The following is a 22,652-nucleotide window of genomic DNA, read 5'->3' as shown; positions in this document are numbered from 1 at the left end:
TTTCTCTTTGTCTAGCAATTGGCTAGACTCCAGGTTTTTCTTCAATATCAGTATTTGAGGAATCTCACAGAAGAAATTAGAAGTTCTCAAAAGAATTTTTTCCTTTGTCATCTTGTCTGCTTCTGAACAGTCTTTACATGGATTTTATAAAAGGAATTTTTCATGTATCTCAAAGAGTCCTATGCTAGTGTGATTTTCCCTTCAGTCTCTATAGAACAAATACCTGGTAAATGCATATAATACACATTTGCGTCATACAAGTGGAACTACTTTCTAGGTTCAGAACACAGAAAGAGGATGGGGAACAACACATAATATTTTAAGTAGTGGTGAGAATTTTATGTTTTAGTCCATTATTTGAATAAATACAGTGAGATTAGGGATGTGAACCAAATGTGTTCCCTCATTTGCTCTCCATTCTTTGTCTCTTATACTGTGCCACTAATTGAATTTGAAATTCTCAGTGCATGCCTTTAAAATCTGGGGGCAAGTAGTTTAAAGATTTTAAGGATTTCCTTACTGTTTACCAATTTATTCATTAATTCAACAAATGTTTCTTGAACTGCCGGTACTGTTCTTAGACACTGAATGGGCAGGGTACCTGCTCTTACAGAGTTTACTCTCCCTGAGACAGAATGGAATGCATTATTTAGGAGGCAGGGAAGTGATTGGCAGTTGCTTCAACAACATCCTCCATGGATAAATCCTCCATGGATTAGTTCAAGAGTTAAACGAGGATCAGAAAGTAATACTGACTGAAGGGGGCAGACAAAATCATCTATAGGAAACAAAGATAATGAACATAAACAAGAAGAGGTAGAAAGTTGAAAGTAATAAAAGTAAGTGACAAAACACTTGAATGATTTAATCTTTTTTATTTTTTTAAGTTTAATTATTTTGAGACAGAGCAAGCATGAGCAGGGGCGGGGCAGAGAGAGTATCCCAAGCAGTCTCCACGTTGGAGCGTGGAGCCTGACACAGGGTTTGATCTCATCAACCATGAGATCATGACCTGAGCTGAAATCAAGACTTGGACGCTTAACTGACTGAACCACCCAGGCGCCCGTTAAACGATTTAATTTCTGAATACCATCATTCTGTGATAAAAGGCTTTCAAACAGGAAGGAGCCATTTTTAGGCTTTTTGGGAAGGGTAATTTTGGCAATGTGTAGATTTTCCTGCTTTACTGGACGTAGGACCTAACTCCTGAGTGTGATGCAGTCTACTGTGCCTTTCCTTCATGCTCTTCTGTGTCTGTTAGAGGAGGCAATTTAATAGCATGAGACTTAGAGTCAGGTCTTGATTTGACTCTGAATCTCACTTGTTTTGTGACCTTGGACAAGTTACTTAATAACCTCACTGTGCCTCATTTTCTCATCTGGAAACTAAAGATTAAAATAACTGTTTTCATAGGATTGTTGTGAGAAGTAAATATCAGTGCTCAATAAATATATTAAGTGCCCAACAAATTGTAGGTGTATCATGGAGGCTGTACTACCCATTTTAGCCTGGACCAGAAGAAAAGTTCCTAGTGGTTAGAGGCAAAGGTCCCCAGTCTGTTCCTTCCTTGACTTGCTACTTCTGATTCCCAGAACTAATTTAACCAAGAGCCATTGCCTTGGGAGATACTTACAGTGGCCACTGCATGAGACTGCCCCAGCTGTGGAACAGCTGCTTGAGTGGTACACGTTGGGCTGTTTACAGAGCTGCACACATGTCATGTGGCCATTGGGCTGCTTGACTCTTCTAATCCTGTGGATTGGTCCTGCCGAACTCATTGGCAGAGGCATCCTACTTCAGGATCTTCTGCACAGGTTACAACACTGAGAAGCTGTTTTATAGGGTTGACTTTTCACTTTTGAGGAACTGGTAGATTTCTGGAAGAACCTTTGTGGTGATTTAGTCTTAGAGCTGACTTTTCACCTTCACCGCTTGCTACTTTGTAGAGCTTGTCACTCAGATATGCTTAATGCCAGCATCTGTCAAGTAATCTGTGAACTTCCAGCCATGTTCAACATTCTGCAGTTTAGAAAAACTCTTTTTTAGTATTAACGGTGCCAGGCTTCAGTGTTTCCTACACATTGGGGCTCATTCCAGGCTGGGTTTTTCTTGTGGTCAGAATTTGATAGACTATAGTTCTTTGAAGGAATGCTTTCACCAGGCATGCTTCTCTGATTCAGTTTTCTTTTTCGTTTTCCTTTTAGGGCTGCAGAGCTGTTGCTGGGGTGATTGACCTAGGCACAGTGGAGATATTTCCCATCTTCAAAGCCATGCAAAAGGGCCTCATTGACCAAGACACAGGCCTTGTGCTCCTGGAATCCCAGGTTATCATGTCTGGCCTCATTGCCCCTGAGACCAGTGAAAAGCTCTCTCTGGAAGAGGGTCTAGCCAGAAACCTCATTAATCCCCAGGTGTACCAGCAGCTGTGGGAGCTACAGGATGCCCTGTCCTTAATAAGCAGGCTTACTGAGAGCAAAGGGCTTCCTTCCGTGGTGGAAGCAATTGAAAAGAAAATAATCAGTGAGAGAATTGGACTAAAAGTGTTGGAAGCTCACCTGGCAACTGGAGGTTTCAGTTTCCCTCCTAACAAGGGCTGCGTCAACCTAGAGGAGGCTTTTCACCAAGGCCTTATTTCTGCAAGGCTTCACTCAGTGTTAGAGTCTTACTTGAAATCATCCAAGAATTTGATAGACCCCAACACAGCTGAGAAAATCAGTTTGCTAGATCTGACGCAGAGATGTATTGTCCACCAGGAATCAGGGTTGAAACTGCTCCCTGTCAAACAACTGGCAGGGGGAATGGTGAGCCTAAAATCAGGCCGGAAGGTTAGTGTTTTTCGTGCAGTTCAGGAAGGCCTAATAGATAGGCAGGTCACTGTCCGGCTGCTGGAAGCTCAGCTTTTTGCTGGTGGCATAGTAGATCCAAGAACAGGACACAGACTTACTGTAGAAGAGGCTGTAAGACATAATTTGATTGACCAAGATATGGCCTGTGCTATTCTCATAAGGCAGCTTCAGACAGGAGGCATCATAGACACCATCACTGGGCATAGGCTGACAATAGATGAAGCAGTGAGCAATGATCTAGTAGCTGCTAAGATTGCTCTTGTGATTCTGGAGTCCCTTTGGTCATTCATGGGGTTGCTGTGGCCTGAATCTGGAGAGATCCTCCCAATCACAGATGCCCTGGAACAAGGTATTGTGTCTACTGAACTAGCTCACAAAATCCTTAGTGGCCGACAACATGTTAAAGCTCTGTTTCTGCCAGCAAGCACAGAGGTTTGGTCCTGGAGAAAAGCAGTAGAAGATGGTATGTTGGACAAAGATCTTGTCAATAACTTAAAATCCATTTGCATACCTGATGTGATGCCCCACATGCAATTAGCAGATTATTCAGAACGAAGCAAATTGAACATTAATCCTGGAGCAGTAGGTCTACCACACAGCAGGTGCCAAACTGAGGGCGTAGTAAGCCATGGTGAGAGGCTGTTGTTTCAGCTGATGACTCACAGCTATATTAATGTGCAGGATGGACAGAGGCTGCTCCTGGTAGATGACGAGCTGTTAGAGACACTGACAGCAAGAGGAGAATATCAAGCAAGTCCTCCAGAAGTGTTGGAAATTGGGCATCAGAGACTAGAAAGTCCCAAGGGATTACAAGAATTGGTGAATGTCAAAACCACAGAAACGTTCTGTGATGGACTGAGTGTGAAGCCACGTGAGCTCCAGATTTCTTCTCAGAACAAAGACTATCCCACTCAGGCAGATTGCAATGAAGCAAAAGGCAAAAGGGCCACAATGGAAACTGAAGGTTCCTCAGTAGAGAATTCTGAAAGGGAGCTGTTTGTGGGGGAACAAAAAGTGAGAAATCCAAATGTTGATTCTTTGATGGTCCTAGATAAAGTCCAATCAGAGTTAAAAGGACAATTGCTAGGTACCAAAAAGGAAGAACTAACAGGAATGTCTACCAGAGAAAAGGTTAGCAGGGGATTTCTCCTTACAGTACCCACTGAGGAAGCTGAAGCTGTGACCTTGGCAGTAGGCAAAGAGCCTTTCTCTGTCGAGACACCGAAGGAAGAATGGCAGAATTCCAGAAAGGCTTCCTTTCTGTGTCAGACAGAACAAGCAAACACACTTGAAACTGAAATTCCAGGTGAAACTGGGAGGCTACTCCTAAAACCCCAAAGCGAAAAGCCACAATTTCAGATAAAGAAAACTCTAGACTTAGAATCAGAGCTAAAGTCTGAAGATGACATGAATATTCATACTCTAGATAAACAGAAAACCTTAAATAAAACATTTTTGGGTAGGGATGACCATAAACATAATCCAGAAGGACACAACATTGCAGGCGGTAGTACGATGACATTAGAAAAAACAGATGCAGAAGATCATGGTCATGAAACCTCCCTGCCATGCGGTCATCCTTCAGAATTGCTCCCGGAAGCTACCTTAAATACGTTATCTGCACAATTACTAGATGGTGGTATCATTCACGGACAAACAGGTCAGAAGCTCTTATTAAATGAAGCAATAGCCCAAGGTATTGTGCCCAGCCACACTGCCGTCAAACTAATGGGAAAGCTGAATATGTTTCGCGGCTTCTTTGACTCTCAGACCTGCGAGTCTTTGACTACTGAAGAAGTCATCGATGAAGGTCTGATGGATGAGAAACTATTACATAATGTCCTCAGGGCGGACAAAGCTATAAGTGGAGTCTTAGACCCCTGTAGCCACACACTCTGCTCTGTGAGGGAAGCAGTTGCAATGGGACTTCTTGACACACAAACAGCCTTGAGAATTTTAGAGGGGCAGGTGGTGACTGGTGGCGTTGTTGACCTGAAACGAAGCAAAAAAGTTTCAGTAACTTTGGCCTCAAATCTTGGCTTGGTGGACAGTGCTGATGAGACAGAGCTTATAAATCTGGAGAAAGCTTCCAAAGGCAGAGATGCTGAGAAAACAGTCAGGGAGAGATTTATTAGCTTACAAATGGAAACAACAGGAATTCTAGACCCTGAGAGCAAAGCTCCTTTAACAGTCATGCAGTCCATTGACAGAGGACTTCTGGAGAGAGAGGAGGCTGTTCAGTTGCTGACCAAGCAGGTGGCGGATGGAGGTATCATTCACCATACATCTGGGATGAGACTTTCTGTTGATAATGCCTTTGAACATGGCATCATTGATGAAGATTTAGCCAAGCAACTCAGAAAAGTTGAGAACTTAAGCCTCCATCGCTTTTATCATCCTGAAACCAAGGAAACTATTTCCCTTTCTGAAGCCATAAAATTAGAACTTGTTAACCCAGACTTGAAAAGAGAAATCCAAGAAATTCAGGCTTTGCCTGGAAGCTTTGTAGATCACATTTCTGGCCAGAGATTGACCTTGGCAGAAGCTGAAAAAGAAGGACTGTTAACTAATGAAGCAATATTGTCTTCAGGAATGATGCATGGGATTGTAGATCCTGAGAATTACAGAATTGTTCCCTATTCAGAATTAGTAAAGAAATGTAAGATTGATATTGAATCTGGACAGAGATATCTAGAAGTAATTCCCTTCTCAGACATTAAAGATGGAGCAAGTGACAAAGTGCTTACATTGTCTCAAGCAACTCAGCTTGGAAAAGTGGACTTTGTATCTACACTGAAGGTTTTGGAAGCTCAAGCAAATACTGGGGGGATCATAGATACTGCCACAGGAAAAAGACTGACATTGGCATCAGCCTTAGAACAGAAATTAGTGGATGAAAACATGGTTAAAATTATTGCATCTCATCAGGTATTAAATGGAGGAATTGTTGACATATTTAATGATCAGAGAGTGACTTTAAAGGAAGCTGTTGAGAAAAGATTGATCAGTCCTGAACTGGCAGCTATGATCCAGATAGATCCTTTAGAGTCCTGCAATCACGGGGCTCAGATTGAAAAGCAAGATGGGATTGAAGTATGTGAAATAGAGAAGGAATTTCTAAGAAAGGAAATGTTAGTTGTATGTAATCAGACTGCTGGAATGAGTTGTGGTAAAGGAGCAAGTGAGAAATTATTTCAGATTGCAAGTCAGACTGTACAAGGAAAGGTTCAAACAAGAGTTTCTGATGGGGGGCAGGCCAAAAAGAGCATGGAAATTTCATTACAGGAAATGGAGTGGAAGGATCAAGATAAAAAGAGAGTTTCTCCAGATGCTGAAGAATCTGTCGGTATCATAAGTCCTGGCGATCATAAAGGTACATTGTTGGGCCAAGGTTCAGTGACACTCTCTCGCTCAGAAGCTCATGATTTTAAATTCAAAGAGGTGGCTAGTAATGACGTGGAAAAAAACACAAATGAAGAGCAGGAAACAGTAGAAGCCCAAATAGAAATTACTTCCCAAATGAAATGGTCTACGTCAGGTCCAGATTCTAAAGAGATAAGGGAAAACCAAGAAAGAATTATTTCAGAAGTACAGGAATCAGATTGTGAAACTTCAGGCAGATTTCTGAGTGAGCAGGTTATGCAGAAATCAATGAATACCAGAGAGAAAAGTAAGAGGAAGGAGAGGGAGATGAATCTAGAAGAAAGTGTTGAAACACACAAACCAGTTCTTTCCAAAGAAAAGTTGAATCAAGAAACCATTGTTACAGCTGACCAGGGATCCACTGTAGAGAATCCACCTGTGGAAATAGCCATTAGTGAAAAAGAAGCTGGTAGAGAGCTGGAATTTTCTATTATTTGTAAAGATGAAAACTCTTCCCCAATGATACCCAAAGGAATTTCTGTAAATCAGGATGCTTTAACATTCTTCAAACCCAATCAAGTCAGTGAAGGAGAAGTAAAAAATTTAAACCTCTGCCTAACTTTAAAAGCAGAAGAAAAATTTTCTCAAATTACTTGTGGGGCCCAGAGTGAACCATTCTCTTCTATGACCCCAGGACCTAAAGGATTACACTATCAGGAATTAGTTGGAAAGACCCAAGTTGCAGGCAGATCCCAAATTTCTGAAACAAACAAGCCTCTCCAGGGAACCATCAGACCAGAGACCAATGATTACCAAGATTCCTGTGTTACTTTTAAAACCAAAGAAACCAAAGATCTGATTCGCTCATCTAATGGATATAAAGAAAGATCATACCAAGAAGTACCTTCTGACTCAACAAGAACTCTTAAACTGGAAGAAAGTACAGTTTCTAGAGTAGACCCAAAAGAAGTCAGCTATCTGGAAGTCTCAGACAAAAAGGACTTTTATCATCAAGACAGCAAAAGTGATAATGAAATCTATGGAATTCTTGCATCTAAAATAGTAACAACTCAGGAAATAACTGGAGAGAAATTTCTAGAAATGTCCAGCCCTACAGTTACAGATGTAGAGGCAGCATCTTTTGAGGGCATAGTGACTCAGGGCAATCCCAGAGTCTTAGTGTCCCTTCTTCCAGAGAAACTCTTCAAAGATGTGTCTCAAAAAGAGAGGACAGGGCAACAAGATGCCGCCATTAGTCCCATTATTGCAGAGACCAGTGAAGAAAATCCAGTGCCGCTCATATACCCTACAATGAAGATGGATGAGAGGACCCCACAAGAAGAGCTCAGAGAAAGCCCTGGCGGTGAACAGACTGCTTTCACGACTACACCTGGGGGAAAGGGACATGAAGGTGTAAACCCTGAGCCCTTCCGAGCAACTAAAGTAAGTTTGCCAATGGTGTGTTTGTATATACGTATTTTATTTTATTTTATTTTATTTTATTTTATTTTATTTTATTTTATTTTATTTTATTTTATTTTATTTTATTTAAAAAAAAAGTTTCTTTATTTTGAGAGAGAGAGCAAGTGAGCAGGGGAGGGGCAGAGAGAGGGAGAGACAGAGAATCCCAAGCAGGCTCTGTGCCATCAGCCCAGAGCCCGATGCAGGGCTTGAATCCACGAACCATGAGATAATGTCCAGAGCTGAAACCAAGAGTTGGATGCTTAAGCAGTTGAACCGCCCAGGCACCACCCCTGTGTGTGTGTGTGTGTGTGTGTGTGTGTGTGTGTGTGTGTGTGTGTGTGTGTGTGTGTATTTTAGATATAACTAGTTTAATGCTAAAACTCTTGACTGGATATTGAGTTTACATATGTATAATTGTGTGCATCCATACAGCTTCAGGGACTAGATGATTCTCTAAGGTATAACTTAATTTATCATCATCTGTTTGTTATACAGCTGTTCGAAAATAGGCAGCATGTCTTTCCGAAAATCGTAAGGGTTTTAATTTAGAAACCAACATTGGAACTAATATGAAATATTGGAGCAATGCTATCTGAAGTCAGAATAGCTTTTGGAAGTTTCACTAAAACGATGCTATATTGATAACTATGAGTCTCTCCTCCCCAAAGAAATTAATAAAATCACTCTTTTGTCTGACAGTTGAAGGCAACATGTTTTATTTCATCCCACCCTATGTGTAGTAAAAATTCTATTTTGTCTATTGGTAAGACCCAAACTACTTTTAAAAGCATATTTAAAGGAGGATGTCAGATCTGAGTGAGTTTTCTTTTTGGTTCCACAGAATGTATTCAACCGGCAACTCTGCCTAGAACATGATGAGAAGCTGGTATCTTATCTGTCTGTATTACGAGACATTGAAATGAGGACCAAACAGATTCAACCTCTGGACCTAAACCTGGCAGAGCTACAGGATCTGCTGTGTCAGGCCAAGGTGGGTTGCCAGAGACCTCCTCCAGGCCCACCAGCTTGGGAAAATAGAGACTCTTCAGGAGGAAAAACATGTTCAAAAATACTAACCATTTAAAGGACCAAAAAAAAAAAAAAAAAAAAAAAGATTGAAAAAGTAGAACTGGAGATCTCTGGAGAACACCAGGAAACACTGGTCTCCCAGAAACCAAAGCAGAAGAGACTCGAGGGAGGAGTTACGGAAGGAGGAAATACAGGAGGGGGACTAAGTACAGTGAGGACTGAAAGGGAGATTTAGTGCCAGAGAGTCATTGATGACCTTGATAAGAACAGTGTTAGTAAGATTGCAGGCTATAAACAAGGTTGCCATGAGAACAAATGGGAGGTTGGAAGGTGGGAACAATTAATGTAAATCGTTCTTTCCAGAAGTTTGGTATGCAGGTGAGGAGAGAGGTAGGGCACTAGCTGGAGGGGGTACGCTGAAAGAGGAATGTTTTGAGTGGATTTGGGGGCCAAGAGAAAGAACCAATAGAAAAGGAGAACTCGTTAGGGGAGAGAAGTAATAACTGATGGCATGAGATTCCTGAGGACATAATTAGACAGTTTTGAGATGGGGAAACCTGGAGGTTAAGACTTGCCATAGGATTGGAGTCACAACAAGGACAGACTGTAGAAGCTGAGCAGTTCTCTCAATATCCAGAGTATGGTCTTGCATTGGGTGGCTGGAGAGCAGGTGAGGACAGTGCCCAGAACCACCAAGCTTTCCACAGCTTATTTCTGGCTTTTTTGCTGAGGATCAGAATATTGTAGACTGGCTGAGTGGGAAGGCTGGGTTGGGATATTTTATATTTTTTGGTTCTGCCCCCTTGGAATTTGGAATGGAAGAGTCCTTCTTTCATTTGTCGTGTATATATATATATATATATATATATATATATATATATATATTTTAATGTTTATTTTTGAGAGAGAAACAGAGCAGGAGCAGGGGAAAGGACAGGGAGAGAGAGGGAAACAGAATCTGAAACAGGCTTCAGGCTCTGAGCTGTCAGCACAGAGCCTGACGCGGGGCTCAAACTCACAAACTGAGATCATGACCTGAGCCGAAGTCGGTGCTTAACTGACTGAGCCACCCGGGTGCCCCTCATTAGACTTATTTTGTGTCACCTTATATAAGGCTAATGACACTCTTGAAGAGGCATCATCTTGTAGCAGAAGGTGTACTACACTGAGTCAGGAAACCTGAATCCAAGTCCTGAGTCCATTGCTTATCAGCTGGGTGATCTTGGACTAAAATAAAATAAAGTAAAATACAAAAATAACATTTTCAAGTGCTGAGGCATCTCTTCTCTAAATATGGGATAATAATATCTGCTCTGCCTACCTCAAGAATTAGTGATTGTGGGAATCAAACGAATGTACATAAAACCTTTTTCTAAGCTGTAAAGCATGTGCAGGCATAAGTGACAGAAAACTATGTCCACAGTTGATTCCTAAATAGCAAGAGTTCTAGCCTTAATTTCGGAGGTAACTCACTTTATCCCCTCAGGTATTAGACAGTGAGCTAAAGGATCTGTCCACCTTGGTGCATCAGCAACTAGAGCGTGTAAATCAGATTATCATCAGCCAGCCTCAAGAAGTTCCTGCTCAACTGTTGAAGGCTCTAGAGAAGGATGCCAAGAATCTCCAAAAGTCCCTCAGCTCTGTGAGTGACACCTGGAGTTCCAGACTATTCCACCTCCAGAGTGCTATGGAAGTCCAGAAGGTAGCTTCTTGTTTTTATTCACAAAGGCTCACAATGTCTGGGATGGCTCAAAGATTTTTATAGTCTAATTTGACATTTATTTCTTAGACTAAAGTGTTAAGTCAGCGTGAACAGCTAGACGGCAGACTTCAAGATCTGAGAGACTGGGTTGGCGATACCAATCTTATTCTGAACAGCAAAGAATATAACGATGACACCAATGCAGACAGCCTGAATCACTGTCTCCAGCGGTATGAGGTAGACTGTCCACCCATTCTCAAGCATGTTTTAGTTGTCCTTTGAATTGCGTCAATTTTATTTTCCTGCCAGGCAAACGAGTATCTATCTATCTTCGAAAGACTGGTTTTCCATTTTAGAAATAAAGTCTGCTGTGTTTAGTCTTTTAGGTTCTCATACCCTTGGAACCTCAGTCATTATGGTTATTTTTCCTTTCAGCTATTCTGTGAGGGAGAGTCTACAGAATGGTCTGTGATTATCAACTTCATCTTGTCTTGATAACTGAGCATCTAGTACCCATCCCTTGTTTCTAATTTTACACACACTAATTTCAGGAGAATTGTTGATCCATGGTTGAGAGCATGGCTTGGCAAACAAAGGGCCAGATAATAAATATTTTAGGCCTTGCTGGTCTTATACAAATGGACCTTTTCTGTAGCAGCCATTCACTTTTGCTGTTGAAACACGAAAGCAGCTGTAGACAGTACGTAAATGAATGGTCATGGATGTGTTACAATAAACTTTATTTACAAAAACAGATGGCAGACATATTTAGCCTGGGGGCTGTTGATTGCCAACCCCTGATCTAGACTGATGCTTTTCTTCTTGTTAAGCTTTAAATTAACTGATTATTTTTATAGGTCAGTGAGAGAAAGGTAAAGACTGAGATATACAAGAACTGAGGTGTTTTGGTTTTTTTTCCTCCCAACATTGTTCTTTGTTTTGGTTATACTCAAGATAATATCAGATATTACTCACAGTGGTTTACCCTCCCTCTACTATGGATAGCACACTCCTTAAATTATTTCTAAAGTCAGAGCAGAACTAAAGATATCCCCTCCTTTTGTTCCTTTTCCCCAGTCCTAAGAGTTTATCCATGGTCAGGCTTCTTGTTTCCAACCCCATCCCTTTTTGTCTTGCAAGAATTGACCTGCCATCTTTGTTTATACCCTTTTATCCAAATATATCATTAGGGGAGTGAGTTGCAGACTTGCTCTGTTCACTAACAGGAGTATTTAAAAAAAAAAGTGAAAAAAAAATCCTGTGACATAGTATATGGTATAAAAACACAGAGCGTCTCATGCACTGGCTTCCTCCCCTAGTTATAACTTAAATGCATGCCTTTATGGGAAGACAAACATGATCTAAGTCTTGTTTTCCTAATGACAGTTTCCCAAATCCATTTGTCACAGGTGAAGAAAGATCCTTAGCTTAATGATAAATAACCCAGAAGTCCTTTCCTCCTGCTCTGCAGGACTGCTGACTACACTCAGTTTCAAAGTGATAGCGATGTAGATATCTTCATTGTCTTTATTGCAGTATTACACGGCTGATGATCACTAACTGTTTGTGGAAATTTTGCATGCTTTTCATTGCCTGAAAACAGATAAATGCTAGTGTTTAGGCAGGTTTTAGTGCTTTAAGGAAGCAATGGAACTGTTATATAAGAAGGTCTCGCTGTAGTCTTTTACACTTTTTAAAATGTATAAGCAACATCATTTACTGTCAAAATCATGGTTTAGTGAACCACAGACAAACTGAGTACTTTCTCACTTCTGGTCTCCCGGTAACTCACTGCTGGACAAATAAAAATAGATGTTTGAATCTAAGAAAATACAATTAGATCTATCTCAGACCGGAAATTCATGATATATTCTCCAAACATTAAAAAAAAATGTTGTCTCTAGATACCGGGGATGAACAGTAGTATAATTATATTAACATGAATAATTAAAAGCTTACTGCATTTGGAAATTAAAGTCCAGTAAAGGAAACCTAATTGTAAGATATGAGGAGTTTGGAGAGAGCAGAAGTGAGAGAGATTTCCTATGCTGGTTTGGCCCTAGAAATTATCAGTAGTGATTATTAAATTAACCTCTCTTTTTTTTTTTTTTTTTAATTTTTTTTTTTTCAACGTTTATTTATTTTTGGGACAGAGAGAGACAGAGCATGAACAGGGGAGGGGCAGAGAGAGAGGGAGACACAGAATCGGAAACAGGCTCCAGGCTCTGAGCCATCAGCCCAGAGCCCGACGCGGGGCTCGAACTCACGGACCGCGAGATCGTGACCTGGCTGAAGTCGGACGCTTAACCGACTGCGCCACCCAGGCGCCCCAAATTAACCTCTCTTTAATGTTGACTCTGATTAAAACCAACAGATTCTACTTTGATAGAGAATTAGAAGTTTTGTTTTTATTTATTTTATTTCTTTCATTTCCTTTCTTAGGATTTGAAGCAGCCCATGGCTGACAGGAAATCTCAGCTGGATGCTCTTGCTTTTGATATTCAGTTCTTTATCTCGGAGCATGCCCAGGACTTATCCCCTCAGCAGAACCGACAGATACTGAGGCTTCTGAATGAACTGCAGAGGTCCTTCCAAGACCTTGCGGAGCAGGCCACAGCTCAGATGGATGCCTTGCAGGGCCGTTTTCAACAAATGGAGCAGGCAGTCCAGGTCAAGGTCAGACTGAACCAGCGGCTGGGCTCACTTTGTCTTTTGGGGTATCCTCTGTCTTTGAGATTTCTGGCCAGACTCCATCCGTCATAATTCTAGGAGCCTGCGTTTGCCAATTTTGAAATTTCACATCCTCCAGGCCAGTTTGGTTCTGGTCTAGGAGGCAGCTATTCTGGCTGTTTTTCTTGCCATGTTTTTGGTTTTATGTGCGTGTGAGAGAATACATGTGTTTACCTGTGTATGCATGTGCAAGTATTTTCTTTTTAGTGAGACTCTACCCTCACTGTGCCTCATTGTTTCTGACTTTCAAATGGAAGTTCAATCTCCAGCCCTAGTTTCTCCTCCTTTCTCCCCCAGGAGTCTTTTGAGGGCCATTAGGAACATTTAGGTACTCTGAGCTCTTGAGAAGAATGGTTTTGAAATGAGTTTTATTCTGGGGCTTTGCAAATGATTGACAGTAATATTCCTTGACCACCTTCAAACAGCTGACAAAGAAATTTTTATCAGAATCATATTAACTTTTTAGCACTTTAAAAATAATTATTATTTTCTAGCACCTTTCTTCACACTGTAATGCCTAGTGCTCATTCAATTATGGAAAACAGTGTGTAGAATCAAGGATGTTACATTTTGAAAACAAACCGTCCTACCACACATAACCCTCTTGCAGAACTCAACATAATTGCATTAATGGTGACATCATAACCTAAAAATACCAAAAATGATGCTTATGCCATTTTTGCTGTTTGAAAAGTTGGAATTCAGCAAGATGCTATTAGAATGTCATTATCACCAGCAATCTGTCTCAGGGTCGCCTTTATTAAATATCGTGCAAAGTCGAATTGAGCTTTTGAGTTAGGCCTAGAGGAAATTAGGTTGGTCAGTTCCGTATGTCCCCCATTACTGCTTACCTGCTCCAACTGCATTGAAATTGAAATAAAATACTAATGAAACCCTTTAGGTTACTTTCCAAATCTGAAAATTTGCCACATCCTCACTTGGGAACTTATATAGCATGGTGTAGTTTGTGGATAATTAACGCAATAGTATTGGTCTGAGCCACTTTAAGATATAGCCCGGATCCAGGGTAGACCGCAGAGCTGCAGCAGGTGGTAGAACTGCATGTGAACATTCTCTCTGAGCACATAATTGATTCCACAATGTTTATTAACCTTGTTATTGTCAGAAATGCTCTGCTTCTCTCTATATTTGCCCTGAATGCATGTGTATGTCCGTGTGTTAACTTGTTTGCTTTGCTTTTTTCAGATTCAGTCTGCACCCATCCTAACCCATGAAGATCCCGTTTTACAGCTGAAGAGCTCTTAGGAGTTCTCTTCCAGAGCCCTTCTATTTGTCCTAAAGAGGGGGAGAGAGGGCCAATTTGGGCACCTGTTTGTAAGTGCAGGTGGCTAAAACACCATCAGAAGGTAGAAACTGGTGGAAAATGGTTCCAGAAGGATGGTCAGGAGAACACATCATGCTCAATGGCTCAATTAGGTGCTTCAGTGTCATGCAGCCAAGATGAGATCTGGAGAAAGGATCAGGCACAGAAACATATTCCCTCCCTCCCCCGGGGCCTGGCTTTTCTCTTTGATATCAGTGTAGATACCTAAAGGACTGAGAAAGTTGCTATTCTTGAGCAGTTTCCTTCTCAAAATAGCCAAGCCCCTCATGCCTGGCATGTAATCATTCCATTTAATGGGTGTCTACATCTGTGAGACATTTAATTTATAAAGTCAGCTCAATTATTAAGAAGCTCAGTTAGCTTATGAATTATCCGGTTCCTTGATTTTTTTTCTTCCTAATCCAATCCTTTTAATTTTCCATATTTTAACTTTGTATGTAGCATATCTTCCAGTTCTGGTGGAGGAATTGATTAAAACCACTAATTTACTATTATCACCATGATATGAATATCAATTTGAAGCATCTGGGCTCTCTGTTCTCCATTTCCAGGGATAATCCAGATAACAGCAGTCTGGCAAAGGAACTCCCAACCAAAACCTGGGAGCATTCTCACCTGAAATTATCCAAACTATTGACCTGGATCAACAGACTGTCCAAATGAGGGGAGCTTTCAGAATATGACTTCTGTGCTTTTTCCTATTCTAGTCTCTCACCAACTTTCCATCCTTAAGATATAACATTCCTGTTCCATATTTCAGGGAGTTATCTTCTATTTGTAAAAATGAGAATTATTAATTATCTCTCGGCCCCTTTGCATTTTAATTAGACCCTGCAGAAACAACAAAATACCTGTTACCAGAAACTGGACGATCTTTGCAACTGGCTAGGACAGGCAGAAAGCACATTGGCAGGCCACCAAGGTAGAGCCACCCAGCAGGATCTCTCCGCTTTGCAGAAGAACCAGAGTGACTTAAAGGTCAGTATGAGTTAATTCATTCTTCTCATTCCTTCAACAGATATTTATAAAGGCCTGCTATGTACCAGGCAACATAATGGTAAACCTCCCTGTTCTCTTGAAACTTACAGTCTCATGGGAGAGACAGACATTACACAGATCATCATAAAAACAAGCATGTAGTTATTAACTATGGTATGGATAAAGGAAAAGTTACACAAGAATATATAACAGCCAGACCCAATCTTGTCTAGGATGTCAGAAAAGATTAGTTTGAAAAAGTGTCACCTTAAACTGAGAAGCAAAGGGTATATAGGAGTTAACGCACAGAGGCATGGAAGGAGGAGGAGACTATGCCAAGTACAGTGTATTCAAGAACTTAAAGGAAGCTAGTTTGGTTGGACTGCAATGAGCAAAAGGAAGATTAGTGAATGATGGGAGGCAGGATCCACATCCTGCTGGGCCTCAAAGGCCACATTAAGGATAAGGAGTGATGGGGCACCTGGCTGGCTCGGTTGGTAGAGCATGTGACTCTTGATTTTGCGGTAGTGAGTTCAAGCCCACGTTGGCTAATAGAGATTACTTTAAAAAAAGAAGAAGGAGAAGAAGTGATAACCAAGGAAGTATAAGGGAGAAACCAAGCCTTGACTCAGCTGGAATCCTACTGTCAACTCCTCTTTATAGAAGAATGATCTCTTTGAAGATAACTCATTGCAAAATAAACATCATGTTTGTGGGGAGTCTCCTCTTTTGTCTTCATCAAATGTTTGCTTAGAAATTTAAATTTTGCTTAGAAAATTAAATATTAGAAATATTTAATATTTAATTTAAATATTTAATTTAATATTTAATATTTCTAATAAATATTAGAAAATTTCTTAAGTAAAAAAATCTTAGAAATTATTTGCATTGGCTTAGACCTAAACCTTAAAGCAGATTATAGTGAGGGACACACATCTGATGCAGGTCTGTGTCATGCTAGCCATTCCATCTTCGCACTGTTAGCAATCTTAGAAGAAGTAACACTGAAGTCTCTACCATCCCTGTGTTCGTGTGTTAAGGATTTACAGGACGATATTCAGAATCGGGCCACCTCATTTGCCAGTGTTGTCAAAGACATCGAAGGGTTCCTGGAAGAGAACCAGGCCAAGCTGAGCCCCCACGAGTTGACAGCTCTTCGGGAGAAGCTTCATCAGGCTAAGGAACAGTATGAGGCTCTCCAGGAACGGACACGGGTGGCCCAGAAGGAGCTGGAAGAAGTGGTGACTTCAGCCGTACAGCAGGAGACTGAAAAGGTAACCAGACTGCTTTGATACTTGGTATTTTTCAAAAATGAAAATTTTGGTACCTGGCAAATAAGTAAAAGGTATATAATGAAGGGAAACTCATTGCCTTACAGAGAACAGAATTATGAAAAGGGGTTACTTTGGAGTTGGTCTGTGAGTCATATATGTATGTATGTGTGTGTGTATTTACAGTTTATTTATTTGTTTTGAGAGAGAGAGAGCTTGGGAGAACAGAGAGAGAGAGAATCCCAAGCAGGCTCCTCACTGACAGCATGGAGCCCAATGTGGGGCTCGAATTCATGAACTGTGAGATCCTGACCCAGGCACCCCAGTCAAGATTTATTTGTATAAGAATCATCCTGAAGGACTTTAAGTCAAGTATAGTTGGTGGGAAGTTCATATCACCTACCCCACCCCCCCAGAGAAACAGATTTTTTTTGCTATCTGTGTACTCAGTCCTCCAATTGAAAAATGTTGGAAAGAACTTAGTGAAGAAGGGTAGTACACTGAGGAAGAAAGAGCAAATGGCATATTTCAAACATGAATCTATACTGATGATCCAGCAGCACTAGGGGGAAGTAGGTGGGGGGGTCTTAGTGTGCCACAAGCTATCCCCAGGCTGCCCCTATAGATTCAGTGCAAACCGTGGCACTGGTACAAGTCTAGGAGTAGGTAAAGTCTCAAACGGCTTTCTGCACCCCCCTCAGCCCCGGCAGATTGAATTAAATCCTTTGCCTGGCCGAGGACTCTGACACTAATGGGGGAGGTGGAGAATATGGAAAGGAGAAATAAGTTACCTGAAGGGGAATTCTGAAATACATGAATGTTTAATAAATTAAAATACTTGAACAGTCAGATAATGGAATTTGAGAGGCAAATTTTAGAACTCAGTGCTCTGTGTGGCAGAAAAAAGGATGGGAGTAGTCTGCATTTCCCTTAGGGAAGGGCAGCAAGTAATGAGTGTGACTGTGCTGTTTCTGACCCTACCAAGCCAGGCTATCATTTCCACACACCTAGAAAGGATTCTGTGAAGCCTTGCTGGGAAGCCAGGATCAAATCCTCTATTAAAGCCCTTTTAAATCCTGAAATTTGCCACCCACCCCTGCCCCCTACTCACTCTTTTTTTTTTTTGAGCAGTGAGATACAGACAAAATCTAGAGATTGTTGTAATTGTTTTTCAACAGATTTAGAAGATGCTCATTCTTTTTTGTGGATGCCACGAATGTTTATACGTAGTCTTAGAGCTTCTCTTCTTCTTTAGCATAAAAGTCTCACCTTTTACTTAATTTGTTCTTGTATAGCCGAGTATCTAAGGTCTTCTTACTAAACCTCTTCTATGGCTTTCAGAGTAAAGCAGCAAAGGAACTGGCCGAGAACAGGAGTAAGATTGATGCTCTCTTGGATTGGGTGACTGGGGTGGGATCGACTGGCAGACAGATGGAACAGCTGTCAGGAGCTGGTCTGGGGAAAGGAGCCATGGACACCACTGATGGCCACAGGGCAGTGAACCAAGCTCTGGAGGAGCTGGACAAGCAGTGCGAGAAGATGAAGGTGAGGATGTTAGCTTGTCCTCACGATGCCAGGGGCTCTCTGCCACCCCAGGCAAGTCACCATAACCTCCTTACCCGTAAATTCAGTGCGTACTTCTCAGTTCATGCCCTCTTCGATACCTCAGCAGCTTTGACACCGTTGAAATACTGTGTGCCTTGGTTTCCAAAGCAGGACTCTGCCCCAGTAATCCCTTTTCCTTTCCTCTGGCCAACTTGTGAAATACTGATGTGCTTCCGGGTTGTTGCCTAAGCCTATTCTCATCTTTCAGAATATGCTTCCCTTGGGTAATTTCATCCACTCATGACACTTCACTTACTATTTATACTAGTGAATTCCAGTATGTATTTGTCTCCAGCCTTAATGCCTGTGCTGAGCTTCAAACCAGTACATAAATCCATCTGCCTATTTGTAACTTGGAACCACAAACAGCTGAACCTCAAAAACAGAGCTCCTGTTTCCTATAACACCCCTCCCCCAGTCAGATGTGTTCTCCTTCCTCTACTTCCACGTAATTGTCTGAACTAAACATCATCCTGGGCTCCTTTCTCTCTCCTTTCCCATCCTTGCTCTAAAATGCTATATCCCTGATCGAGCCTTTTAGTGGTTGCCTGTTGCCCTCAAGAAACCATTCCTGACTATTTATCTCTATTCCTTTATTCATTATTCAGCAAATATTGAGCACCAGCTATATGTCCGGCACTGGAGTTAAACCAGTGAACCAACCAGATGAACCATCTCCTAGAATATTAACTGGCATGTGCAGGCATGACTGAAAAACAGTATGTTTAGGGAACTCAGAAAATACATAGATTACCTATTTTAGTAGTGATATCTTCATAGCAAAGAAAATTTGGCTTAGCTAGAAATCTTCTATTGAATGGCCTTTGTAAGTCATTGCTGTGTTTTGTATTAGTAAGATTTTTGCCTCTTGCATGCTATTCTATGGTTGGAGATCCATTGTAGGGTGTCCCCCAAAGCTGTGGCAGTCTTTTAACAGCACAGAGCAGAAATGGGTCTGCTGTCACAAGGAATGTCCTGATACTTGTTGCTGGCAGTAGTCAGCCTGACCAAGGGGCATCTCCATCCCAGGAAAGAGACTGCCTTACTCATGGGTGGATGAGATGGGGACATATGGGGGGGTGTACAGACAAGCTATGGTACTGCCCCTTACTATTTACTTGAGAAGGAAATAGTTGTCACCCCAGCTTCCCTGAGGTGATGTTGGAAGCTGACACTGTCAGGTTGCTGATACAGGTTGAAACTGGACAATATTCCAGAAAAAATTAGGCTATTGTCCTGATCCTAGGTAGTTGCATAAACTATAGGTAGGCAGGAACACTGGCTGAACTCCCACTGTTGTCTAATAGACTCAGGAAGAACATTTTAAACAACAAAACAAAACAAACACAGCTCCCTAAAATAAATCCCATCAAAATAGAAAAAGGTCCACGTGTAACCATGTAGCTATAGCACATACAAATAAGAAATACAAATTACTTATGCTATCCAGAAATACATTTTACTCTCACTAAAATTTAAATTGTTTATTTAATGAATTAATTTTCCAAGAGCTTTTCTAGTTGGGACCGGCTTCATGGATATGTAAGTGACATATTTCACAGCTAAATATTTGCAGTTTTTATACTGTCATATGTCTGGCTTATCCAACTTACTTTCCCCTTCCACTAATGTGAGTAGTTATCAGCTGGCCATTTGTACCTTCTCTTAGGCTTAGGATGGTTTAGTAAAGACAGCCAGATTCTAGTCTCAGTTTGTCCCTTAACTGTCTGGGTGACCTTAGTCAAGACATATAACATCTTTCTGGTATCCCTTATCCTAATATGTTTAATACAGATATTATATTGTCTGCCTACATTGCAGGTTGTGTCCCAAATTAGTTGAGATAATACATGTGAAATCTCTTTGAAAAATGTAAGATCTTGTATGTGTCAGTTCAGCTGGGATTAGTATATGGCATAATCCTTAGAGAGTGAGAGATATTGGTGGTTTTTTGAGCAGCTGGAAAAGTGGCCTATTGAGATCTTTCTCTACTTCCAGCTGTAGATATAACCAAATTTTTGTGGTGTACCTGCTGATTGTCCTTTGCTTGGGGGGATTTTTTGCCAGGCCCATCACCAAGAATTGCTGTCTCAGCAGCAAAATTTCATCCTGGCCACCCAGTCTGCTCAGGCCTTCCTGGATCAGCATGGCCACAACCTCACCCCCGAAGAACGCCAGGTGCTAGAGGACAAGCTCGGAGAGCTAAAGGGCCAATATGCCTCTTCCCTGGCCCGGTCGGAGGCAGAGCTGAAGCAGGTGCAGACACTGCGGGACGAGCTGCAGAAGTTTCTGCAGGACCATGAAGAGTTTGAGAACTGGCTGGAACGGTCTGAGAAAGAGCTGGAGAACATGCATCAAGGAGGCAGCTGCCCCGAAGCCCTTCCCTCCCTGCTGAAGCGGCAGGGCAGCTTCTCGGAGGATGTCATTTCCCACAAAGGAGACTTGCGATTTGTGACCATCTCCGGACAGAAAGTTTTAGACACAGAAAACAGCTTTGAGGAAGGCAGAGAGGCATCAGCAACTGGAATGTTAGTGAAGGGAAAACTGAAGGATGCAACAGAAAGATACACTGCTCTGCATTCAAAGGTACCAAGAAGTTCCTGATGGCCTCTGGGGGAACAATCACAGCAGCCCTCACATAACTATGCATGGTTTCTGGGGCTTAGAATAAGAACCTCAGGACACAGTGAGTGAACTGATTTGTGTATTGGCCACAGGCAGAATGTGTTTATGAGCTCTGCAAAAATGCAGAATGTGGAGGCCCATGGGCTAATGCCTGGTCCCAGCAGTATCAGGGGTATCATGTCTCGCTCTGGTAGGGAAGGTGGATGGAGGTGCTCGCTTCCTGTATCCTGATCAGCAGATGTGGGCTCGCAGGAGACATAGTACAAGGAAAACTTGAACCACATACACAGTCTTTATTCCTAGACAGAGCATCTAGGTAAATCCTTACCTTCTTCCCTATCAGAGAATTCCCGTTAGCTCCCAAGATGTATAATCCAGTCAGTTCTTCTAACCTGTATTGTGCATTTTGCCAACATCTCTGACCTCACCAAAAGGAACACTTTTTGTACCTCCTAGTCCCTGCCTTAGCCTGCAACCTGGTGTGCATTTCTTTGGTGGCTTATCATATAACTCACTAAATCTTCACAGGTCTATAATATAGTTGGGATGAATAGTATGGATCAAACAGCAGAGGCCCCACTTGTAGAAGATGGTTGCTACTTATCTGTCCATGGAGTCCCCAGAACTACCCTCAATTGTAGTTCTAGTGAGATCCCTTTAACAAAGCCAGGCTTTTCTTTGGACTGTGCCTACCTACAAAGCTGCTGCCTCTAGCCTGCCCTTGCATAAATCTGCTTTCCCTTTTTTTCTCCCGCACAGTGTACACGATTGGGCTCTCACCTGAACATGCTTCTAGGCCGGTATCAGCAGTTCCAGAGCACTGCTGACAGCCTGCAGGCCTGGATGCAGGCTTGTGAAGCCAACGTGGAGAAGCTCCTCTCAGATACTGTTGCCTCTGACCCTGGGATCCTACAACAGCAGCTTGCAACAGCAAAGGTAGGCGGGGACACAGGCTGTTCTAGCACATGGGATGGAGCACCTACCACAAGATAAAGCAAATACTCTCATAGGTTAAAGGCAGTGGTTGGGAATGCCTCGGACAAGATCTGGTTCCTAAAACAGTTAATTCTAACGTCTGTGGGTATGGATAAACAGCATTATTCTTCATAGCTCCAGTAGCATCATGCTAAGGAGCTCTCGGTTCCTAGAACCAGCTTTGATTACTCAGAGGTTTTACTTTTGGCTTTTTTCATGGACAAGCAGCAGTTGCAGGAAGAATTAGCTGAGCACCAAGTACCTATAGAAAAGCTCCAAAAAGTAGCCCATGACCTCATGGAAATTGAAGGAGAGCCAGCTCCAGACCGCAAGCATGTGCAAGAAACTACAGGTATGAAGCAGCAATAACAAGAGTGCTCCCTTAATTCTTAGTATGTACCACTGTTCTGTAATACATCACACTATATCGTGCAAGTATCTGTGGTGCCCGCAAGGGGCTGAGGATACAACCGGCAATAGCTCACCCTCGAATGAGCTTTGTCCCTGCACCATTGACCGCCTTTGCAATCTGGTTTCAACTCCTCCCAGGCATTCTGCCTTCTAGCCATGCCCTGCTTCTTTCCTTTCCCAAGTAAACTTGTCATTTCTTCATTACTTGACCCCTGAAGTTTTCCCTATGGTTTAACTGCTAACATGTATTGAGTGCTTAGCATGCGTGATGAAATCTTGCTCAAACTTCTAGCTGTACCTGAGAGGTT

General features: G+C 41.9%; 1 protein-coding gene across 15 annotated transcripts in view; it reads left to right on the top strand.

Moving 5' to 3' along the window:
• The window catches only part of MACF1 (microtubule actin crosslinking factor 1), a 331,328-nt gene that overhangs the window by 207,834 nt on the left and 100,842 nt on the right, over positions 1-22,652 (top strand). For 11 of the 15 annotated variants that reach the window (XM_047871154.1, XM_047871163.1, XM_047871158.1 and 8 more), the window contains exons 36-46: positions 2,205-7,652; positions 8,515-8,664; positions 10,189-10,404; positions 10,492-10,641; positions 12,847-13,080; positions 15,308-15,457; positions 16,498-16,731; positions 18,070-18,273; positions 20,401-20,919; positions 21,718-21,894; positions 22,162-22,285. In XM_047871154.1, the coding sequence (XP_047727110.1) occupies positions 2,205-7,652; positions 8,515-8,664; positions 10,189-10,404; positions 10,492-10,641; positions 12,847-13,080; positions 15,308-15,457; positions 16,498-16,731; positions 18,070-18,273; positions 20,401-20,919; positions 21,718-21,894; positions 22,162-22,285 (7,606 nt within the window). The remainder of the gene's footprint in view (positions 1-2,204; positions 7,653-8,514; positions 8,665-10,188; positions 10,405-10,491; positions 10,642-12,846; positions 13,081-15,307; positions 15,458-16,497; positions 16,732-18,069; positions 18,274-20,400; positions 20,920-21,717; positions 21,895-22,161; positions 22,286-22,652) is intronic. The other 4 variants (XM_047871166.1, XM_047871165.1, XM_047871167.1 and 1 more) reach the window with 1 other exon arrangement.

This window comes from Prionailurus viverrinus, chromosome C1, assembly GCF_022837055.1.
Source record: "Prionailurus viverrinus isolate Anna chromosome C1, UM_Priviv_1.0, whole genome shotgun sequence".
Classification (NCBI taxonomy): domain Eukaryota; kingdom Metazoa; phylum Chordata; class Mammalia; order Carnivora; family Felidae; genus Prionailurus; species Prionailurus viverrinus.
The sequence above is the reverse complement of the archived record's forward strand: the minus strand, read 5'-3'. Positions and strand labels throughout refer to the sequence as shown.